At 43.6% G+C, this 17515-nt stretch overlaps 1 protein-coding gene across 1 annotated transcript in view; it reads right to left on the bottom strand.

The window, feature by feature from the left end:
- Positions 1-17515, bottom strand: part of PITPNM3 (PITPNM family member 3) — a 555560-nt gene that overhangs the window by 89515 nt on the left and 448530 nt on the right. Inside the window, exon 7 of the mRNA XM_063449741.1 lies at positions 5035-5154. Coding sequence (XP_063305811.1) covers positions 5035-5154 — 120 coding nt within the window. The remainder of the gene's footprint in view (positions 1-5034; positions 5155-17515) is intronic.

Below are 17515 nucleotides of genomic sequence, written 5' to 3'. Positions count from 1 at the left end.
CCAATAGTAATCTGGGTCCGGTGAAACATATGTACATATCGAAACTGACCAAGAGACGTTCTCAAACCTCACCACACAGTAGCTGCACGCATGCCCTCGGACCCCGCATGGATGACCAGCTGGGGCGCAAATAGCGCAAGAGCCGACACCGCCTGAACACTCACCTAATCTCCACTTAAACTTTTTCAAATGCATCCCCAACAGATGTTTGTTATTATTATTATAATCTGACGTTAAATGTAGACTTAGTCATGCCGACACCCGTCATTCTATAGCACAGAAAATTTTAAGCTGTTGTTGTTGTAATTTTACTGATGCTTAAATCTTACTATCACCTGTATATTATGGCAAAGCTATACCATGAATATCCAAACTCTAATAAAAACATAAATTGAAAAAAAAAAAAAGTGGAGACAACGTTTTTACTCTTCTCTGAGCCTTTATCAAGCGTCTCCACTTTTTCGATTCTACCTTTGTCACTTAATGCAGTTTATGCATAGAAAGTTACAAACCTACCAAAATAACCTACCATTAATAATGGACTATGGGTAAACTGTAGCATTACACCTGGCAAAGCAATCAGGAAATCTGTCCAGGCCATAAAATGATGAACATTAGCCAAAGGATATTGCAGTGTCAGTGCAATATACAAAGTATAAAATGTACAAACGGAGCATTATGCTATCGTTAGCTCATGATAAACTACATAAACTACAGGAATAAGGTGCAATTTTCTGAAGAAGTTAAGTGGGCAGATCTCATGCTTGCCATTTGGATCCTGTTGTTTGTCAGTGAAAGTGAAGAAAGGAAGCTGTTGAACCTGTGGCTTATCAGAGATCGAATGTTTGATATGTTTAATAAACATGATTTATGAAAAAAAATATATAAGGATGAGGACACAAAATATTCCCTTTTAGGTCTTGATAATACTGTGGTCATGCAGATAGATAATCACTGTTAAGGCTTTTTTTTGACAGTGATTGAGAAACTTGTTAGAGACTTAGTATTTGAAACAGTTACAAATAGTGATTCATTGTATCTCTAGTGTGCACAGATATCTAGCCTGACATCTGTTTTGTAAGCATCTGACATGCCTGCCATTTCCTATGTGCCCTTTAAAATATTCAAGAATATCTTGTGTGAAGCCCTATCACGTCTGGAATTTGCAATGTGCACTTCTAACAGGCCTGAGGCACCTGTTATTGTGAATGTTTATTTCTATTTTAATGCCATTAAAGGGACACGGACTGGAGTTTCTCTCAACCTATTTTTAAATTACTTAAAAACATAACATAGAATTTAAGAAGCTGATGAAAGAAAGTATAAATAATATTAAAGGAACAAACAATATGTTTTTTTTTAAACAATCTAGTGGAAATCTCCCAATGAAAACATTCACACATTTAATGATGCATTTTTCATTGGAGGTATATCTACAAACTACAAATCTATTGTCTGCAGACTTTGCAAGCCCTCCCCTTCTCCCCTAGCCCAGACTTTTCACTGCTGCTCAATGAGAAGTCTTAACAAAGCAGGTGCTCGATGCAGTTGTCTGCCTATTGAGTTAAGCTCCACTAAGCTAAAAAACCAGGAAGTAACAGAACCACTTGACTGATTGACAGCCTGGGGGATGTAACAAAATTAAAGGGACACAATAGTCACCAGAACAACTAGAGCTTAATGTAGTTGTTTGGGTGAGTATAATCATTGACTTCAGGCATTTTAATGCAAACACTGCCTTTTCAGAGAAAAGTAAGTGCTTACATAATCCCCCAGGGGCACCTCCAAGTGGCCACACTTCAGACCGTTCAGCATCTCCACGCTCTTCTCCCACCCCACCTCCTTGCCAAGTGGAAAATCTGCCAATCCAATGATGTTACCAAGGAGGCGGATCGGGAGCAGGAAAATAGGTGAGTTTTCACCTTTTCTAAGGGGGCTAAGGGGGGGAAAGCCACTGAAATGGTGGATTAAACACTATAGGGTTAGGAATACATGTTTGTGTTCCTGACCCTATAGTGTGCCTTTAATTTATAAAAGTTCCAATTTCTATTGAAATCTGCATTTTAAGCTTAAAGCATGCTAAAGTACCTTAGGTGTCTGGAATGTCACTTTAATAATAACAGTCAGAGATATACACCTTTGACATTCAGCTGTTTGCTATAAATATGTAGCTACTATATCTTTTTTTTTTTTTTTTATATATATTTCAGCTAATCTTGTCCTCCCCCATAGTTTTCAAACGTAACACTTGTAAGATAAAATCTTCATAAACACCATCAATATGTGTTCTGTCCAACTTTCTTCCTTATTATCGACACATTGGAAATAGTCCATCCAGATTTGGAGGCACTACAGAAATTTTAATGCGTTCCACACCACTTTATATATAATCAAATGGAACACTGGCATATCTTCTATGTATAAATACTTAGCTAGGCAAGTCCTACGTGTGATATGACAAGAACTATCACTTCTTTGGATATTGCACAATTGAAAACCATCAATGAATTTTCTTAACCTTTTTCATATGATGCTGTGCTTTCTTTTGCAATTTACATCAAAATCTGGTTCAGTCCAAGCACAACCAGGAAACACTATTCTTGTATTTATCTAGCTCTCTCTGCTCACTGCCAGGTGCAAAGGACATAGGTTAAAATAATTGACCGAGAGCCAATATAGAGGCACTAATTTCGAAGGTAGACTCTTGTCATTTTCCGCAATTAATTTTATCTTCCATATCTCACAAATACAGATTAAGGGGGGGGCATGGGGCTACTGTGTGAAGTAAACATTGTATTAAAAATCCTAACAAGCAACATTTTCTTTTTAAGATGCATGTCAATCATAGTCTCCTTGCACAAACAGTCAGCTCTGTTCATGCGCAATGGCACAGCGGCACAGCTGGCCCGTTACTATGTTGCAAAGATACATGTTTCATCACCTTGAACAAAAGTCACGTTGCCAATGTAAACCGTAGCAATAGTTTAGTGCTAGTCATAATAATCAACGATATAGCCAGGTAAAATCTTTGTTGGGGCCCTTTACAACTATAAAAGTATGACTTCTTGCTTGCAGCCTAAAACATATTGACAAATTGGAGAGGCATCACTGCTAAACAGAAACCTATAGTTCTTGCACTGACCCCTTGGGGAACCTACCTTATTACAAGCTCTTCTTAAAGGACCTCTATAGGCACCCAGACCACTTCAGCTCAATGACACCGGAAGAGAGAGAAGAGTCCCCAGCGCCAAGGGAGCCCGGCAATGGAGAAAGGTAAGAATTTAACCCCTTCCTCCCCCTTCAGCCCGGTGGGAGGGGGACCCAGAGAGTGGGGGGACCTAAAGACCCTATAGAGCCAGGAAAACGAGTTTGTTTTCCTGACACTATATTGGTCCTTTAAGCTTTCTTTGTGGGTAACTCTTATTCATTGATTGCCAAGTAGGATGAAGTAGTGGTTCGTACGGTAAACAATACAAACAATTGTGGCCTCAATTTAATCATCTTTCTAAATGATTCAATACTGTCAGAAAAACTTTCACAATTATTTATCTACAAAACATCCTATAGATGTTAATAGTGACTTCTTTAGATAAATAATTTGGAAATGTTTCTTGCAGTGTGAAATCATTTAGAATGCGTATGCAATCAAGACCTATGCCAGGTTCTCTCTAGTAGACATTATTTAGTATATATTCCCAATGTGATCAAAATAAATCTTAAACTGGGGGCGGGGCCCAACAGCCGAGTCAGTCACATAGTGCTTCAGCTCCTCAGGGTAATCCTCATTATAAGCCTAAAATTGGACTTTATTGCTTACTTTATTTGGACAAATTTCTGTCTCTACCTTGGGGAACACTCTGCTACTCATCTGATACAAGGCTGCCTGCAGCTAGTGGACACAGCCTGTGACAGACCTACCTGCGGCGTGTGGTTACACTTGAGGACAGGGAGGCGGCCGACCCCGCCCCTTGACCTGGAGCTTGCAGGCATTGAGCCCTGTTCCCCTGCTTTTGGACTGGTGGGAGATATCCCGGTCCCCACAGGTATCTTGGTACATCCACCTGGAACCAGAGAGTTGAGGCCTGACTTCCAAAATGACCTCCCTGTCTGGGCCTGTAACCATGCCTGACTCCCTGCCACCTACACTTGTGGATACATTCCTAATGGCATTTGATCGCATCTGCACTTCGTTCTGGGAGAAACTCTCTGGAAAGGGGCTTACCTCCACTCCTGCTGACAGCATTGTGGCGCCCCAGAGCCGTCCCACGGCTCTGCACCACCCGACTATGAATCTCCCATGTCCCCCCCCAGCAGAGCAGCACAGATCGAGGCGAAGGAAGCTGCGGCGGCGAACGGCTTTGCCTCACTGAATACGCCATTATACCCGCTAACGCTTCCTCAGACTCTGGAGTAACAAGCCTAGTCATCCTTAACATGATCCGGAGACCTACATCATCTGTTAGAATCGGGCCCAAGAGGGTGAAGAATCCTGGCACAGCAGCACTCCCACTGATCCTGACCTTAGAATGTGGCAATTCTTGCAGAACTGTTTTTGATGGAGAGTTGCTATCCTACCAGGCAGTGTGGCTGGCTATAGCAAAAGGCCTATATGTGGCATTGGATAAAACCAAGCATTCTTGACTGCTCATCTACTAGTATCATCTTGTTAGTGCAGGAATTCCTGTTCTCTCCCTTATCCTTTTCTATTATGACCAGTACCCAGGGGCATTGCTACTAAATTTCTTACTATCATAGTTCAGCATGTCTTAATTATTAGCTAGCCCATTGTATTAACTCACTTATCTTGCTTATTATTTTAAAAAGTGCAATGTTTTTCTTTGACTTTTCTACCAAATCTATATCCACTACTATTGTACATGCTTCTGCAGAAATGTCTATACCAGCTCTGTATGTTTACCAATGCACTATAAAAAAAAAAAACTTAAACTGTTTGTTTCTGTGTGTAGCTATGAAGCCACATACAGTATGTCTTTAAAGAATTTAAAATAAATGAGTCCAGAACTCATCCTTTACCTGTATGCTACTGTCGCTTCCTCTCCTGCTGGTGTTCTGACTCTCTCCCGGTGTCTTGGCACTGTGACAAAGTGCATCAAACCCCAAAATTCCTCCAACGCAGTCTCCGATTAAACACACCTGGGTAAACACAAACACAAGTCCATTTAACCTCAAAACTTTTTCCTCTAGAGCAAACCACAAAAAGTGATATATGTAGCAATTACCAGATAGTCACTACTAGAGAAGCAGTTCGTAATTAATATATATGGACATTTTCATGGTTTAACCTGTAGTCTCACTTTATGTTTTTTTAAATAACTACAAAGTTTACCAGGAGATAGGATAGGTAATGTTGAGACCTGTCTTTATTTACTCTGTAAACAACTCTTTGCCTACTAATTAAATCTTACTGATTTTAGTAAAACTTCCTTCCTGATTTGCTGGAAGAGAAAATCAGATGTGGCTCTCAAGTAACCCAGTCAAGCATACATCTTATTCCTTGCTTAAGGTATTGTATCAATAAAGAAATTAAATAAAACAATGGACTTTTCTCTGTGTAAAGTCTACACGATAGAGCACTATAGCTGGAGCTAAGGGACAATTATTAGAGTTTGATCAATAGAACGCGCTAATAACTTTTTATGAAATGTCATATATTGTGCTTAAAGGCACTATAGTACCCTATAGTGGGTATGGTACCAGGAGTCACCTGGCATGGCCCGACGCTCTGTCAAATCATTTAAGAACCGTTTGCCACTGCCGGGTCTTTACCGTCTGAGCTGACATAGTTAACTGACAGAATATCGATAAACCATAAAAGTAAGGTTGCTCTACAAATAAAATGAATAGAATTTATGAATAATACAAGTAAAAATATATGTTTTTAAAAGAGTAGCTGGTAACCAGGGACGGACTGGGACAAAACTTCAGCCCCGGCATAGGCAGAGTAGCCCTAGGAGTAGTGTTGCCCGAGAGGGTACATGTTGTGTCATCACCAATGATATTCATGCCTCTCAAAGTGGGCATATTTGTTTAATATCCCTCAGTGCCGTCCACGTGAAGCGTGGGGGTGATAGGCGATGTGTGTGCAGCGGTGTATTTACCGAGAGGCATTTGCCAGCCTCTTGTCGTGGGGGTGAGAGGTGGGGACAGGGGCTGCTGGGTGAGAGGTGGGGAGAGGGCCTGCTGGCTGGAGGGTCAGGGACTGCTGGGTGAGACAGCGGATGCAGGGTATGAGAGGGGACATGGGGCTGCTGGGTGAGAGGGGGAGACGGGCAGCTTGGTGAGAGGGGGGGACAGGGGCCGCTTGATGAGAGGGGGAGACAGGGGCTGCTTGGTGAGAAGGGGAGACGGGATGCAGGGAATGAGAGTGGATAAATGGCTACTGGGTGAGAGGGGGGACATGGGGCTGCTGGGTGAGATGGGGAGACAGGGGCTACAGGGTATAAAAGAGGGGACATGGGGCTGCTGGGTGAGCTGGGGGGCATGAGGCTGCTGTGTGAGAAGGGAGGCATGGGGCTGCTGTGTGAGAGGGAGGGACAGGGGCTGCTTGGTGGGGGGCAGGGTCTGCTGGGTTGGGGGTCAGGGTCTGCTGGGTGAGAGGCGAACATGGGGCAAAAAAAAACCCTTAAATTTCTAATTCATTATTTATTTATTTTTTTAAATGCAGTTTACTCCCCCTTCCCTCTTCCTTACCTTGATCCTTGGCAGGAATTAGTTTCCCTGATAGTCTAGTGGAAGAAGTATCTAGTCTACACCCCTTGACAGGTGTAGACCATGTGCACAGGGACTGCACTATGCATCAGTGTGCAGGCTGGTGAGAGAGATCTTTGATCTCCCCACCGCACAGAGCTCCCTCTATGGGCCAGAGGTCAGGCAGCACCAGCCCTAAAGGGGTCGGTCGGGTAGATCCCTTGATCTCTTCCACCAGCCTCTGCTCATGGCCATCGCGGCCCACCTGGAATTTGCCCGGTTTGCCTGATGGCCAGTCCAGGCCTGCTGGAAACGAAATAGAATGCAACAGTGTTATATTGTAATGATGCAGAATGCAAACATTTATTTATTCGTAGATTACCAGACAAGCTGAAAGAAAATAGACAAATATCCTCCAATGGCACAAGTAAAAAGTAATCCTATTAGCATTCCATTGGGACTGGTTTTTGCCATCATGCTGAGTATATCTACGCCTATAATAAGGTTAAGTTAGGATGTCAAAGTCTATTCAATGAATAATCTCCCATATGTTAAAATAAAAACAAAAAGGAAATAGAGGTTAAGTATAATTAATAATAACTACTATAAACATGACATCTGACCACAAAAAGCTACGGTCAATGCTTTGATATGCACTCTCACTTTATTAAATAAGACCATCTGATGTCATAGGGGATGGCAGTTGTATGTAGAATAATATTTTATGATGCTTCTTAGAAGAATACTGCTTAATGTTATTGCATGTTAATTTTTCTACATTGAGTTCTCTGTTTCCATTTGTGTATAAATACCCTCCTCTAATTGGCTTAATATTTACTGGCATAATCTTGCCATTCAGTGCTCTCTGCATGCACACCACGGTACTTCTTATTAAAGTGGCTGAAAGCCAGAGCCTACTCAGAAATTCATAGATCCTCCAAAATAAATCACGTTACTGTTATTAAACAAACAGATTATAGAGTGGGCGATGTGGGTGTTCTCTTGCATAATTGCCGAGCTTTCAAGAGCTGATGCACTTTCGTATTAGATGCAATATAACTGCCCATTTTTCTTTCCTACTTAATCCTATTTAGCTCCATATTTTCCTCTCTGACACTCAGACTAAACATTACAAAGGCAGGCTTTCTCATTTTCTCATAAATTCTCATGGATGGTAATTCCTTGCTGTATAAACAGAGAGTAAATCCTGTAGAGTATCGTCAGCAATTATTAGCCGAATAACTATCCATCTCAGTGCTGCAATGCACAGTTAACTTCTCTTGATTCGAGAGGCCTGGAGGTATTTTGTATTTGCCTATAATTTTTCTATAGTGCATGTTACAATTTTGAATAAAATTTGGGTCAGCTATTTCTTTGTTACAATAAATATGTCTGATTTCAGTTGGAGAATGGCGAATAAAGAGCAGAGAGAAAACTAAATGAATAATTTCAGAAGTTATTTTTTTTTTAGCAACTTATTTAGTAATTTTTGATCTAAGTAACAAAAAATTGTGTGCGTTTTAAGGCACTTTGACACCAGTCATTTTCCAGACATGTCATGATCTACAGGAATTTAAGTCCTGGTTCTTAAAGGATTAAACCAAAGAATGAATTATTTATCAAGTAAATCACGACGCGTGGTTATTGTATTAATTTTAGTTTGTTATTTACTGTTGACTATTGTGGTTGTTTTCATATCAATTTATAAGAACCTAGCAGATTATCTTAAGAAGCCTTGAGGTTCACCAATAGTGATGTACCGAACTGTTCGCTGGCGAATAGTTCCTGGCGAACATAGCGTGTTCGCGTTCGCCACGGCGGGCGAACACATGCTCGATCCGCCCCCTATTCGTCATCATTGAGTAAACTTTGACCCTGTGCCTCACAGTCAGCAGACACATTCCAGCCAATCAGCAGCAGACCCTCCCTTCCAGACCCTCCCAACTCCTGTACAGCATCCATTTTAGATTCATTCTGAAGCTGCATTCTTAGATAGAGGAGGGAAAGTGTAGCTGCTGCTCATTTGATAGGGAAATGAATAGCTAGGCTAGTGTATTCAGTGTCCACTACAGTCCTGAAGGACTCATCTGATCTCTGCTGTAAGGACAGAACCCCAAAAAGCCTTGTTTAGGGCTAGAACATCAGTCTGCTTTTTTTTCCTGTGTAATCTAATTGCAGTTGCCTGCCTGCCAGCTACTGTGTCAGGCTCACAGTGGATACTGTGCCCACTTGCCCAGTGCCACCACTCATTTCTGGTGTCACAATAGCTTGCATTTAAAAAAAAAAAATTTTTTCACTGTAATAGATTGAATAGCAGTTAGTTGTCTGCAAGCGTCTGTGTGTCAGGCCTACAGCGTGTACTCTGCCAACCTCTGCCAGTGCACAGTGCCACTCACATCTGGTGTCACAATAGCGTGCATTTAAAACAAAACATTTTTTTCACTGTTATAGATTGAATAGCAGTTAGTTGTCTTCAAGCGTGTGTGTCAGGCCTACAGCATCTACTCTGCAAACCTCTGCCAGTGCATAGTGCCACTAATATCTGGTGTCACAATAGCGTGCATTTAAAAACAAACATTTTTTTTTCACTGTTATAGCTTGAATAGCAGTTAGTTGTCTGCAAGCGTCTGTGTGTCAGGCCAACAGCGTGTACTCTGCCAACCTCTGCCAGTGCACATTGCCACTCATATCTGGTGTCACAATAGCGTGCATTTAAAACCCAAAAACATTTTTCACTGTTATAGATTGAATAGCAGTTAGTTGTCTTCAAGCGGGTGTGAGGCCGACAGCGTGTACTCTGCCAACCTCTGCCAGTGCACATTGCCACTCATATCTGGTGTCACAATAGCGTGCATTTAAAACCCAAAAACTTTTTTCACTGTTATAGATGGAATAGCAGTTAGTTGTCTTCAAGCGGGTGTGTCAGGCCTACAGCGTGTACTCTGCCAACCTCTGCCAGTGCACATTGCCACTCATATCTGGTGTCACAATAGCGTGCATTTAAAACCAAAAAACATTTTTCACTGTTATAGATTGAATAGCAGTTAGTTGTCTTCAAGCGGGTGTCAGGCCTACAGTGTACTCTGCCAACCTCTGCCAGTGCACATTGCCACTCATATCTGGTCTCACAGTAGCTTGCACGCATAGTACCACTAATCCCCAAAAAATGACAGGCAGAGGCAGGCCACCACGCAGGGGCTGTCGTGGTCGTGGTGCTGTGATTCCCTTTTGTCCTAGAATAATGCCCAATTTTCAGAGGCCACATACCCTGAACTTGAAAACTTCTGAGGACATAGTTGACTGGCTAACACAGGACACCCAATCTTCGACAGCGTCCACTCGGAACCTTGACGCACCATCCTCCTCCAGCTTAGCTTCGGGCACCTCTCAAGATACCACTCACCCGCCTGCCGCCACCACCAACACTAGCACCACAGCCGCTTCACTTTATCTGTCAGAGGAGTTATTTACACATCCGTTTGAAGAAATGAGTGATGCGCAACCATTATTGCCAGAGGATGTAGATAACAGGGATATGTCTCAGTCAGGCAGCATTACACACATGGACGTACGGTGATGATGGTGTTGTACCCGCTGCTGCTTCCTTTGCTGAGTTGTCAGATACAAGTGAAGTGGTTGATGATGACGATGCGTCCATGGATGTCACGTGGGTGCCCACTTGGCAAAAAGAAGAACAGGGCGAAAGTTCAGATGGGGAGACAGAGAGGAGGAGGAGACGAGTTGGAAGCAGGGGGAGGTCGTCACAAGGAGCTAGTGGCACAGTCAGACAGCATGCATCGGCACCTGGGGTCAGCCCGACAGCACGCCAATCAACGCATGCTGTGTCCACCACCAGAATGCCGTCATTGAAGAGCTCAGCAGTGTGGAATTTTTTTTGTGTGTCTGCCTCTGACAACAGCGATGCCATTTGCAACTTGTGCCAAAAGAAAGTCGTGGGAAGTCCAACACACCCAACTAGGTACAACTGCTTTGCGTAGGCACATGATCGCACATCACAAACGCCTATGGGATCAACACATGAGTACAAGCAGCACACAAACTCAAAGCCGCCATCCTCCTCCTGGTCCAGCATCTTCAGCCACGTCAACCACTGCTGTCCTCCTTGCCCCCTCTCAACCATCCGCCACTCCGTCTCTCGCCTTGAGCAGTTCCCGCTCATCTGCCCACAGTCAGGTGTCTGTCAAGGACATGTTTGAGCATAAGAAGCCAATGTCAGAAAGTCACCCCCTTGCCCAGCGTCTGACAGCTGGCTTGTCTGAACTATTAGCCCGCCAGCTTTTACCATACAAGCTGGTGGAGTCTGAGGCATTCAAAAAATTTGTAGCTATTGGGACACCACAGTGGAAGGTACCCGGACGAAATTTCTTTTCACAAAAGGCAATCCCCAACCTGTACTCGATTGTGCCAAGCATGGAATGCATGGCTCTGCAGAGGAGTTGGTGACACCGCCACGACTTGCAGCAGGCCTGCTGCCACCTCCTCTACTCCTCCTACTCCATCCTCTTCCATAACCTCCTTGGCTGAGTCCTCTTCTGCTGCTGCATCTTGCTCCACATCCACCGCACCCCCCAGCTCCCCAGGTACTATTCCACATCCCGTATACAGCAGTGTCATGCCGTCTTGACTTGGTTGAAAGCAGAGAGTCACACCGGACAAGCACTCCTGTCCGCCCTGAACGCACAGGTGGAAAAGTGGCTGACTCTACAGCAACTGGATATCAGCAAAGTGGTTTGTGACAACGGAACAAATTTGTTGGCGGCATTGAAGTTGGGCAAGTTGACACATGTGCCGTGCATGGCACATGTGTGTAATCTGATCGTACAACGCTTTGTGCATAAGTACACAGGCTTACAGGACGTCCTGAAGCAGGCCAGGAAGGTGTGTGGCCATTTCAGGCATTCCTACATGGCCATGGCGCACTTTGCAGATATCCAGCGGCGAAACAAGATGCCAGTGAGGCGCTTGATTTGCGACAGCCCAACACGTTGGAATTCAACACTCCTAATGTTCGACCGCCTACTCCAACAAGAAAAAGCCGTTAATGCATATTTGTATGACCGGGGTGCTAGGACAGCCTCTGGGGAGCTGGGATTTTTTTTGCCACGTTACTGGACGCTCATGCGCAATGCCTGTAGGCTCATGCGTCCTTTTGAGGAGGTGACAGACCTAGTCAGTCGCACCGAAGGCACCATCAGCGACATCATACCATTTGTTTTCTTCCTGGAGCGTGCCCTGCGAAGAGTGCTGGATCAGGCCGTAGATGAGCGTGAAGAGGAAGAGTTGTGGTCACCATCACCACCAGAAACAGCCTTATCAGCATCACTTGCTGGACCTGCGGCAATGCTGGAAGAGGATTGTGAGGAAGAGGAGTCAGAGGAGGAATGTGGCTTTGAGGAGGAGGAGGAAGACCAACCACAACAGGCATCCCAGGGTGCTCGTTGTCACCTATCTGGTACCCGTGGTGTTGTACGTGGCTGGGGGGAAGAACATACCTTCATTGAGATCACTGAGGAGGAGGAACGGGAAATGAGTAGCTCGGCATCCAACCTTGTGCAAATGGGGTCTTTCATGCTGTCGTGCCTGTTGAGGGACCCTCGTATAAAAAGGCTGAAGGAGAACGACCTGTACTGGGTGTCCACGCTACTAGACCCCCAGTATAAGCAGAAAGTGGCTGAGTGTTACCAAATTACAACAAGTCGGAAAGGATGCAGCATTTGCAAAATAAATCAAAAAGTATGCTTTACACAGCGTATAAGGGTGATGTCACAGCACAACGGGAATCTAACAGGGGAAGAGGTGAAAGTAATCCTCCTCCTCCCACGACCATGCCGGCAAGGACAGGACGCTTTAAAGACGTGTTGTTGATGGAGGACATGCAGAGCTTTTTAAGTCCTACGCATCGCCACAGCCCTTCGGGATCCACCCTCAGAGAACGACTCGACCGACAGGTAGCAGACTACCTCGCCTTAACTGCAGATATCGACACTCTGAGGAGCGATGAACCCCTTGACTACTGGGTGTGCAGGCTTGACCTGTGGCCTGAGCTATCCCAATTTGCGATAGAACGTCTGGCCTGCCCCGCTTCAAGTGTCCTGTCAGAAAGGACCTTCAGTGCAGCAGGAGGTATTGTCACTGAGAAGAGAAGTCGCCTAGGTCAAAAAAGTCTAGATTACCTCACCTTTATTAAGATAAATGAGGGATGGATCCCAAAGGGACTGACAGTGGGCGATACATTTGACTAAAAAAGGCCTGATGAGATGAGCTGCCTTGGGCTAAAAATGGTCCACACGCTGCTGTATTTTAGCTCTGAATGCCGGTTGACTTGCGTGACTTATCCGCCACCAACTAGGGTTCAAGCCGCAATGTTTTAGGGCACTTTCTGCCTGGGAAACAAACATAAATTTTTCTGGACACTGTTACAGCAGCGGCTGCAACAATACCTAATTTTTCAGGCATGTGTACATGCCTAATTTTTCGGGCCTCTGGTGCTGCACTGTGGCTTCAAAAACCAAACCAAAAAAAAGGCACATAACAGGGATTAAACTGATAAGAATAGAACTACTTAACACACCACTCCTATCTGGTGGCATATTAGATTGCACACGCAGTGCCCCAAATTTGAAGTAGGAGGACCGACCAAGCATCTTTTTCCATCTCCCGGTTCCTAAAATCGATGCCATATACACATCCCCTGATAGGGCGCCAGCTTGTTATTCTCTTGGGCGCCAGCTCGTTTTTCTCTTTTTCAGTTTACTAGGGACACTTTACTGCACTATGGGCACTTAGACCCACTCTTTGTCTTGTACAGTGTTATTCCTAGCCAGCATCTGTGATGGGAAATCAGGCAGTCATCTAAACGTTTAGATTGAGCTTTAGCTTAGAACGCCCTTGAAGGTGTTTAAGGAGATTAGGGCTAGTTTAGAGGATTCTTCTTAGACCTCTCTGAGTCTTTATAGCCCTTCTACCTATCCAGCATTTCTGGAAACTAGCTAAGAGAAAGGGTGGCTGTGTGTCTGTGATACATTTAACTTTATATCACCTTATTGACACTTTTTATGACAGCATCACTCCGGTCTCCATACTCTCTGCCTATACCCATCTATTTAGAGGGAATTTCCTTGCCCCTGGCAATATTATATAATAGGTAATAGTATTACCATTATTACACAATTAGCCACTATAGGGGAATGAGTATAGTATCCCTTTGTTATTTATAAATGATACAATAAAGACTTTTGTCCATTACTCAATTTACTTTAACAAAGGGTACTAACCACGGTATTAGGAAGCATTACTCTGCTTTCCCTTTCTCCCTCTATTATACACCTATGCTCACTAGGATTTGTATGTATCACTTTATTATAGTTGTCTAACCTTTTCCTATGCCAGGTTTAGATCTCCTTCTTGGGAGATTTTTTCTTTTTTCAGTTTATTAGCATACCTGGGTACAAGCCCTCGGTGGGGCTGGCACCACCACCTGACCACATTTCCTCGTTTCTTCCACTCATACCGCTTTTTCCATCTTTGAAGGGGTTTGGTGAAACAAGGAAATAGTCCTCTACTCGTAACAGGGATTAAACTGATAAGAATAGTACTACTTAACACACCTTATAATAACGCAGAGAGAGGCAACGCAGAGAGAGGAGTCTGAAGAAGAGGAGTCAGAGGAGGAAGGTGGCTTTGAGGAGGTGCAAGACCAAACACAGCAGGCGTCCCAGGGGGCTTGTTGTCACCTTTTGGGGATCCTTGGTGTTGTACGTGGCTGGGTGGAGGAAGAGACCTTCAATGACATCAGTGAGGACAAGGAACGGACATGGCTAGCTTGGTATCCAACCTTGTGCAAATGGGGAGTTTGCGGTTGTGCAAATGGACTGTTTGCGGTTGTTTGCAGTGCGTTAAACGGGGAGTTTGGTCTGTCACTGTGAAGCGGACGTAACCCTTACACTACCTGATCGATACAACATCATACAGTCGGTCCCCCCTCATTATTTTTATGGCCCCCACCCACTGCTCACGGGTGGGGGCGGGCGGGAGGACAGTAGGTCCCCCCCATTGTGATTTATGGCCCCCACCCACCACGCTGGGGGGGCGGGGGGGAGGACAGTAGGTCCCCCCCCTTATCCTTATTTACTGAATATTCCCCTGTATAACAATGTTTGGCATTTAGTGAATATTCCCTATTCTGCTCTGTGTCAGTGTGTATCAGGGTCTCTGAGGACAGGTGTCAATCCATATCTGCCAAGTGACCCTATGTAGGAGGAACAGTCCCTATTCTGCTCTGTGTCAGTGTGTATCAGGGTCCCTGAGGACAGGTGTCAATCCATATCTGCCAAGTGACCCTATGTAGGGGGAACAGTCTCTATTCTGCTCTGTGTCAGTGTGTATCAGGGTCCCTGAGGACAGGTGTCAATCCATAATATCTGCCAAGTGACCCTATGTAGGGGGAACAGTCCCTATTCTGCTCTGTGTCAGTGTGTATCAGGGTCTCTGAGGACAGGTGTCAATCCATATCTGCCAAGTGACCCTATGTAGGGGGAACAGTCCCTATTCTGCTCTGTGTCAGTGTGTATCAGGGATGCTTAGGATAGGTATCAATCCATATCTGTCAAGTGACCCTATGTAGGGGGAACAGTACCTATTCTGCTCTGTGTCAGTGTGTATCAGGGTCTCTGAGGACAGGTGTCAATTCATATGTCAAGGTGTCAATCCATATGTCAAGGTGTCAACATGTCATATGTCAGGTGTCAATCCATATCCATTGTGATTTAGGAATGTTAGGTGATTTATGCCCTTTATGGATTAAAACCAGACTCTGCATCAACTGTGTAATTTTCCATGGGAGTTTTGCCATGGATCCCCCTCTGGCATGCCACAGTCCAGGTGTTAGTCCCCTTGAAACAACTTTTCCATCACTATTGTGGCCAGAAAGAGTCTCTGTGGGTTTTAAAATTCGCCTGCCCATTGAAGTCTATGGCCCGGTTCGCGAACGTTTGCGGAAGTTCGCGTTCGCCGTTCGCGAACCGAAAATGTTATGTTTGCGACATCACTATTCACCAATAGATGAGTAGAAACTAGACAGCACTGTATTGTCCACATGGGAAGCAGCATCAGTTAACCCATCGTTTACTCATCATATTTTATAATTCCCAGCATACATTGCAACCAGTTCTAATTTACCAGGCCAAAATTTCTTGCAACCCGTAGGGAGTGTGGAGAAGTCCACAGTGCATTTCTTTTGCATAAACAAAACTTATTTTATAAAATGCTCTCAGAATAATAATAAAGAAAAATCTATGTGTATTAAAAGATTATTGTAGTTTTCCAGCGGTGAGTTATAATCAATATCACATGAATTCAGGGAATATAGATCTTAATTAGGTCTCAACTGATTTCATATGGAAACAGACAACTCTGGAGGAAAACTTGTAGCCCGAACTGAACAGTCTATCTTTCCTTTGATGGTAGTATTTAAAACTTAGTGGCACAGTTATTATTTTATTCTATTTGCTCGTTTGTATTATGATTTGTTCCTAGAAGGAATTAGATCTGAACGTGCTAAGTACGGATAGTAACATTACTTTTATTTTTAAAAAAATACCCGTATTTACAAGTTTTGCACATCATTCTTGCTTGTTCTACATCTCACTAGACAGTGATTAAATTGTAATAATATTTATAGCAAATTCTTATACTTCGGTTTTGTTTTATGACATCAGGTAATGAAGTTGGATAGTAAGCTACACAGAAAACCATAATTTTATTGAAAATTACTTTCTGAAGGGAAAAAAATTTTTTGCTAGAATTTGTTACAAATTCTAGCAAAAAAAAAATGTATTTTATCTCCTGCATTGGGGCTGATTAGAAGACTTTTTTTGCACTGTTTTTACCTGAACACACAGAAAATGCCTTTTGTTGAACAATATGTGATCTGAAATATTTTTTTGAAAATACAATTTTCTTTAAAATTCCTCTGACTTCATTGACTGAAACAATACTATTTTTAGTCTGTTGCCTGCAACAACAAATGCCAGACATAATTTGAAATCTGCGAGGCTCTCTTAATCTGTTTCAAGTAATATTAAGATTCACAAAAATAAATGTACAGCAGTTAGAATGAATCTCTGTAATCCAGTTGTGCAAGCAATATTTCCAATACTGCTCTGACAATTTGAAAATTAAGAAGGATTGTCCCTCACTCCTAAGCAGACATTAAAAGGGGCATAACTAGGGACCACTAGATCCTAACGTAAAAATTATAGTAATTCCTCCTTGTCACTCCTCCTTGCAGCCCCTTCTCACTCCTCATCACTCCCCCTAAGAAATGCACTTGACACTTGGTTGAGATGCATGTGGTTGCTTTGTGTGAATGTGCTGTGGTTAACCAAGTGTTGCAAGTATGTGTGTAGTTGGATGAGTTTGATTGTGTGGGTGTGTGAAGGCTGACTGACTGTGATTGTCTTTGTCGCTGTTTGAGAGGGAGAGCAAGAAAAAGAGAGAGAGAAAGAGAGCTGTGGTAGTTCCGCCACTGGGTCAGAGATAGGAGCAGATCCTCTCAATGTCCAGTGATGGAACTACAACGGTCGCAGGTATCACAAGCTGTGACCCGGCCTGTCAGTCCAGGGGGTCCAGCCGCCCTGTCGAAACTTGATGTCAGGACCAACTCCCCTTGCAAAACCGCTATCTAGTATATTGTCAATTCGGCTTTATAATTTACAAATGTTTCTTCAAATGATGAATGAACTTAAAATAGTTATTTGGAGCTTGCTGCAAAGTTTGGCAGAATCAC

This window comes from Pelobates fuscus, chromosome 1 (genome assembly GCF_036172605.1).
Source record: "Pelobates fuscus isolate aPelFus1 chromosome 1, aPelFus1.pri, whole genome shotgun sequence".
In the NCBI taxonomy this organism is placed as follows: Eukaryota; Metazoa; Chordata; class Amphibia; order Anura; family Pelobatidae; genus Pelobates; species Pelobates fuscus.
The sequence above is the reverse complement of the archived record's forward strand: the minus strand, read 5'-3'. Positions and strand labels throughout refer to the sequence as shown.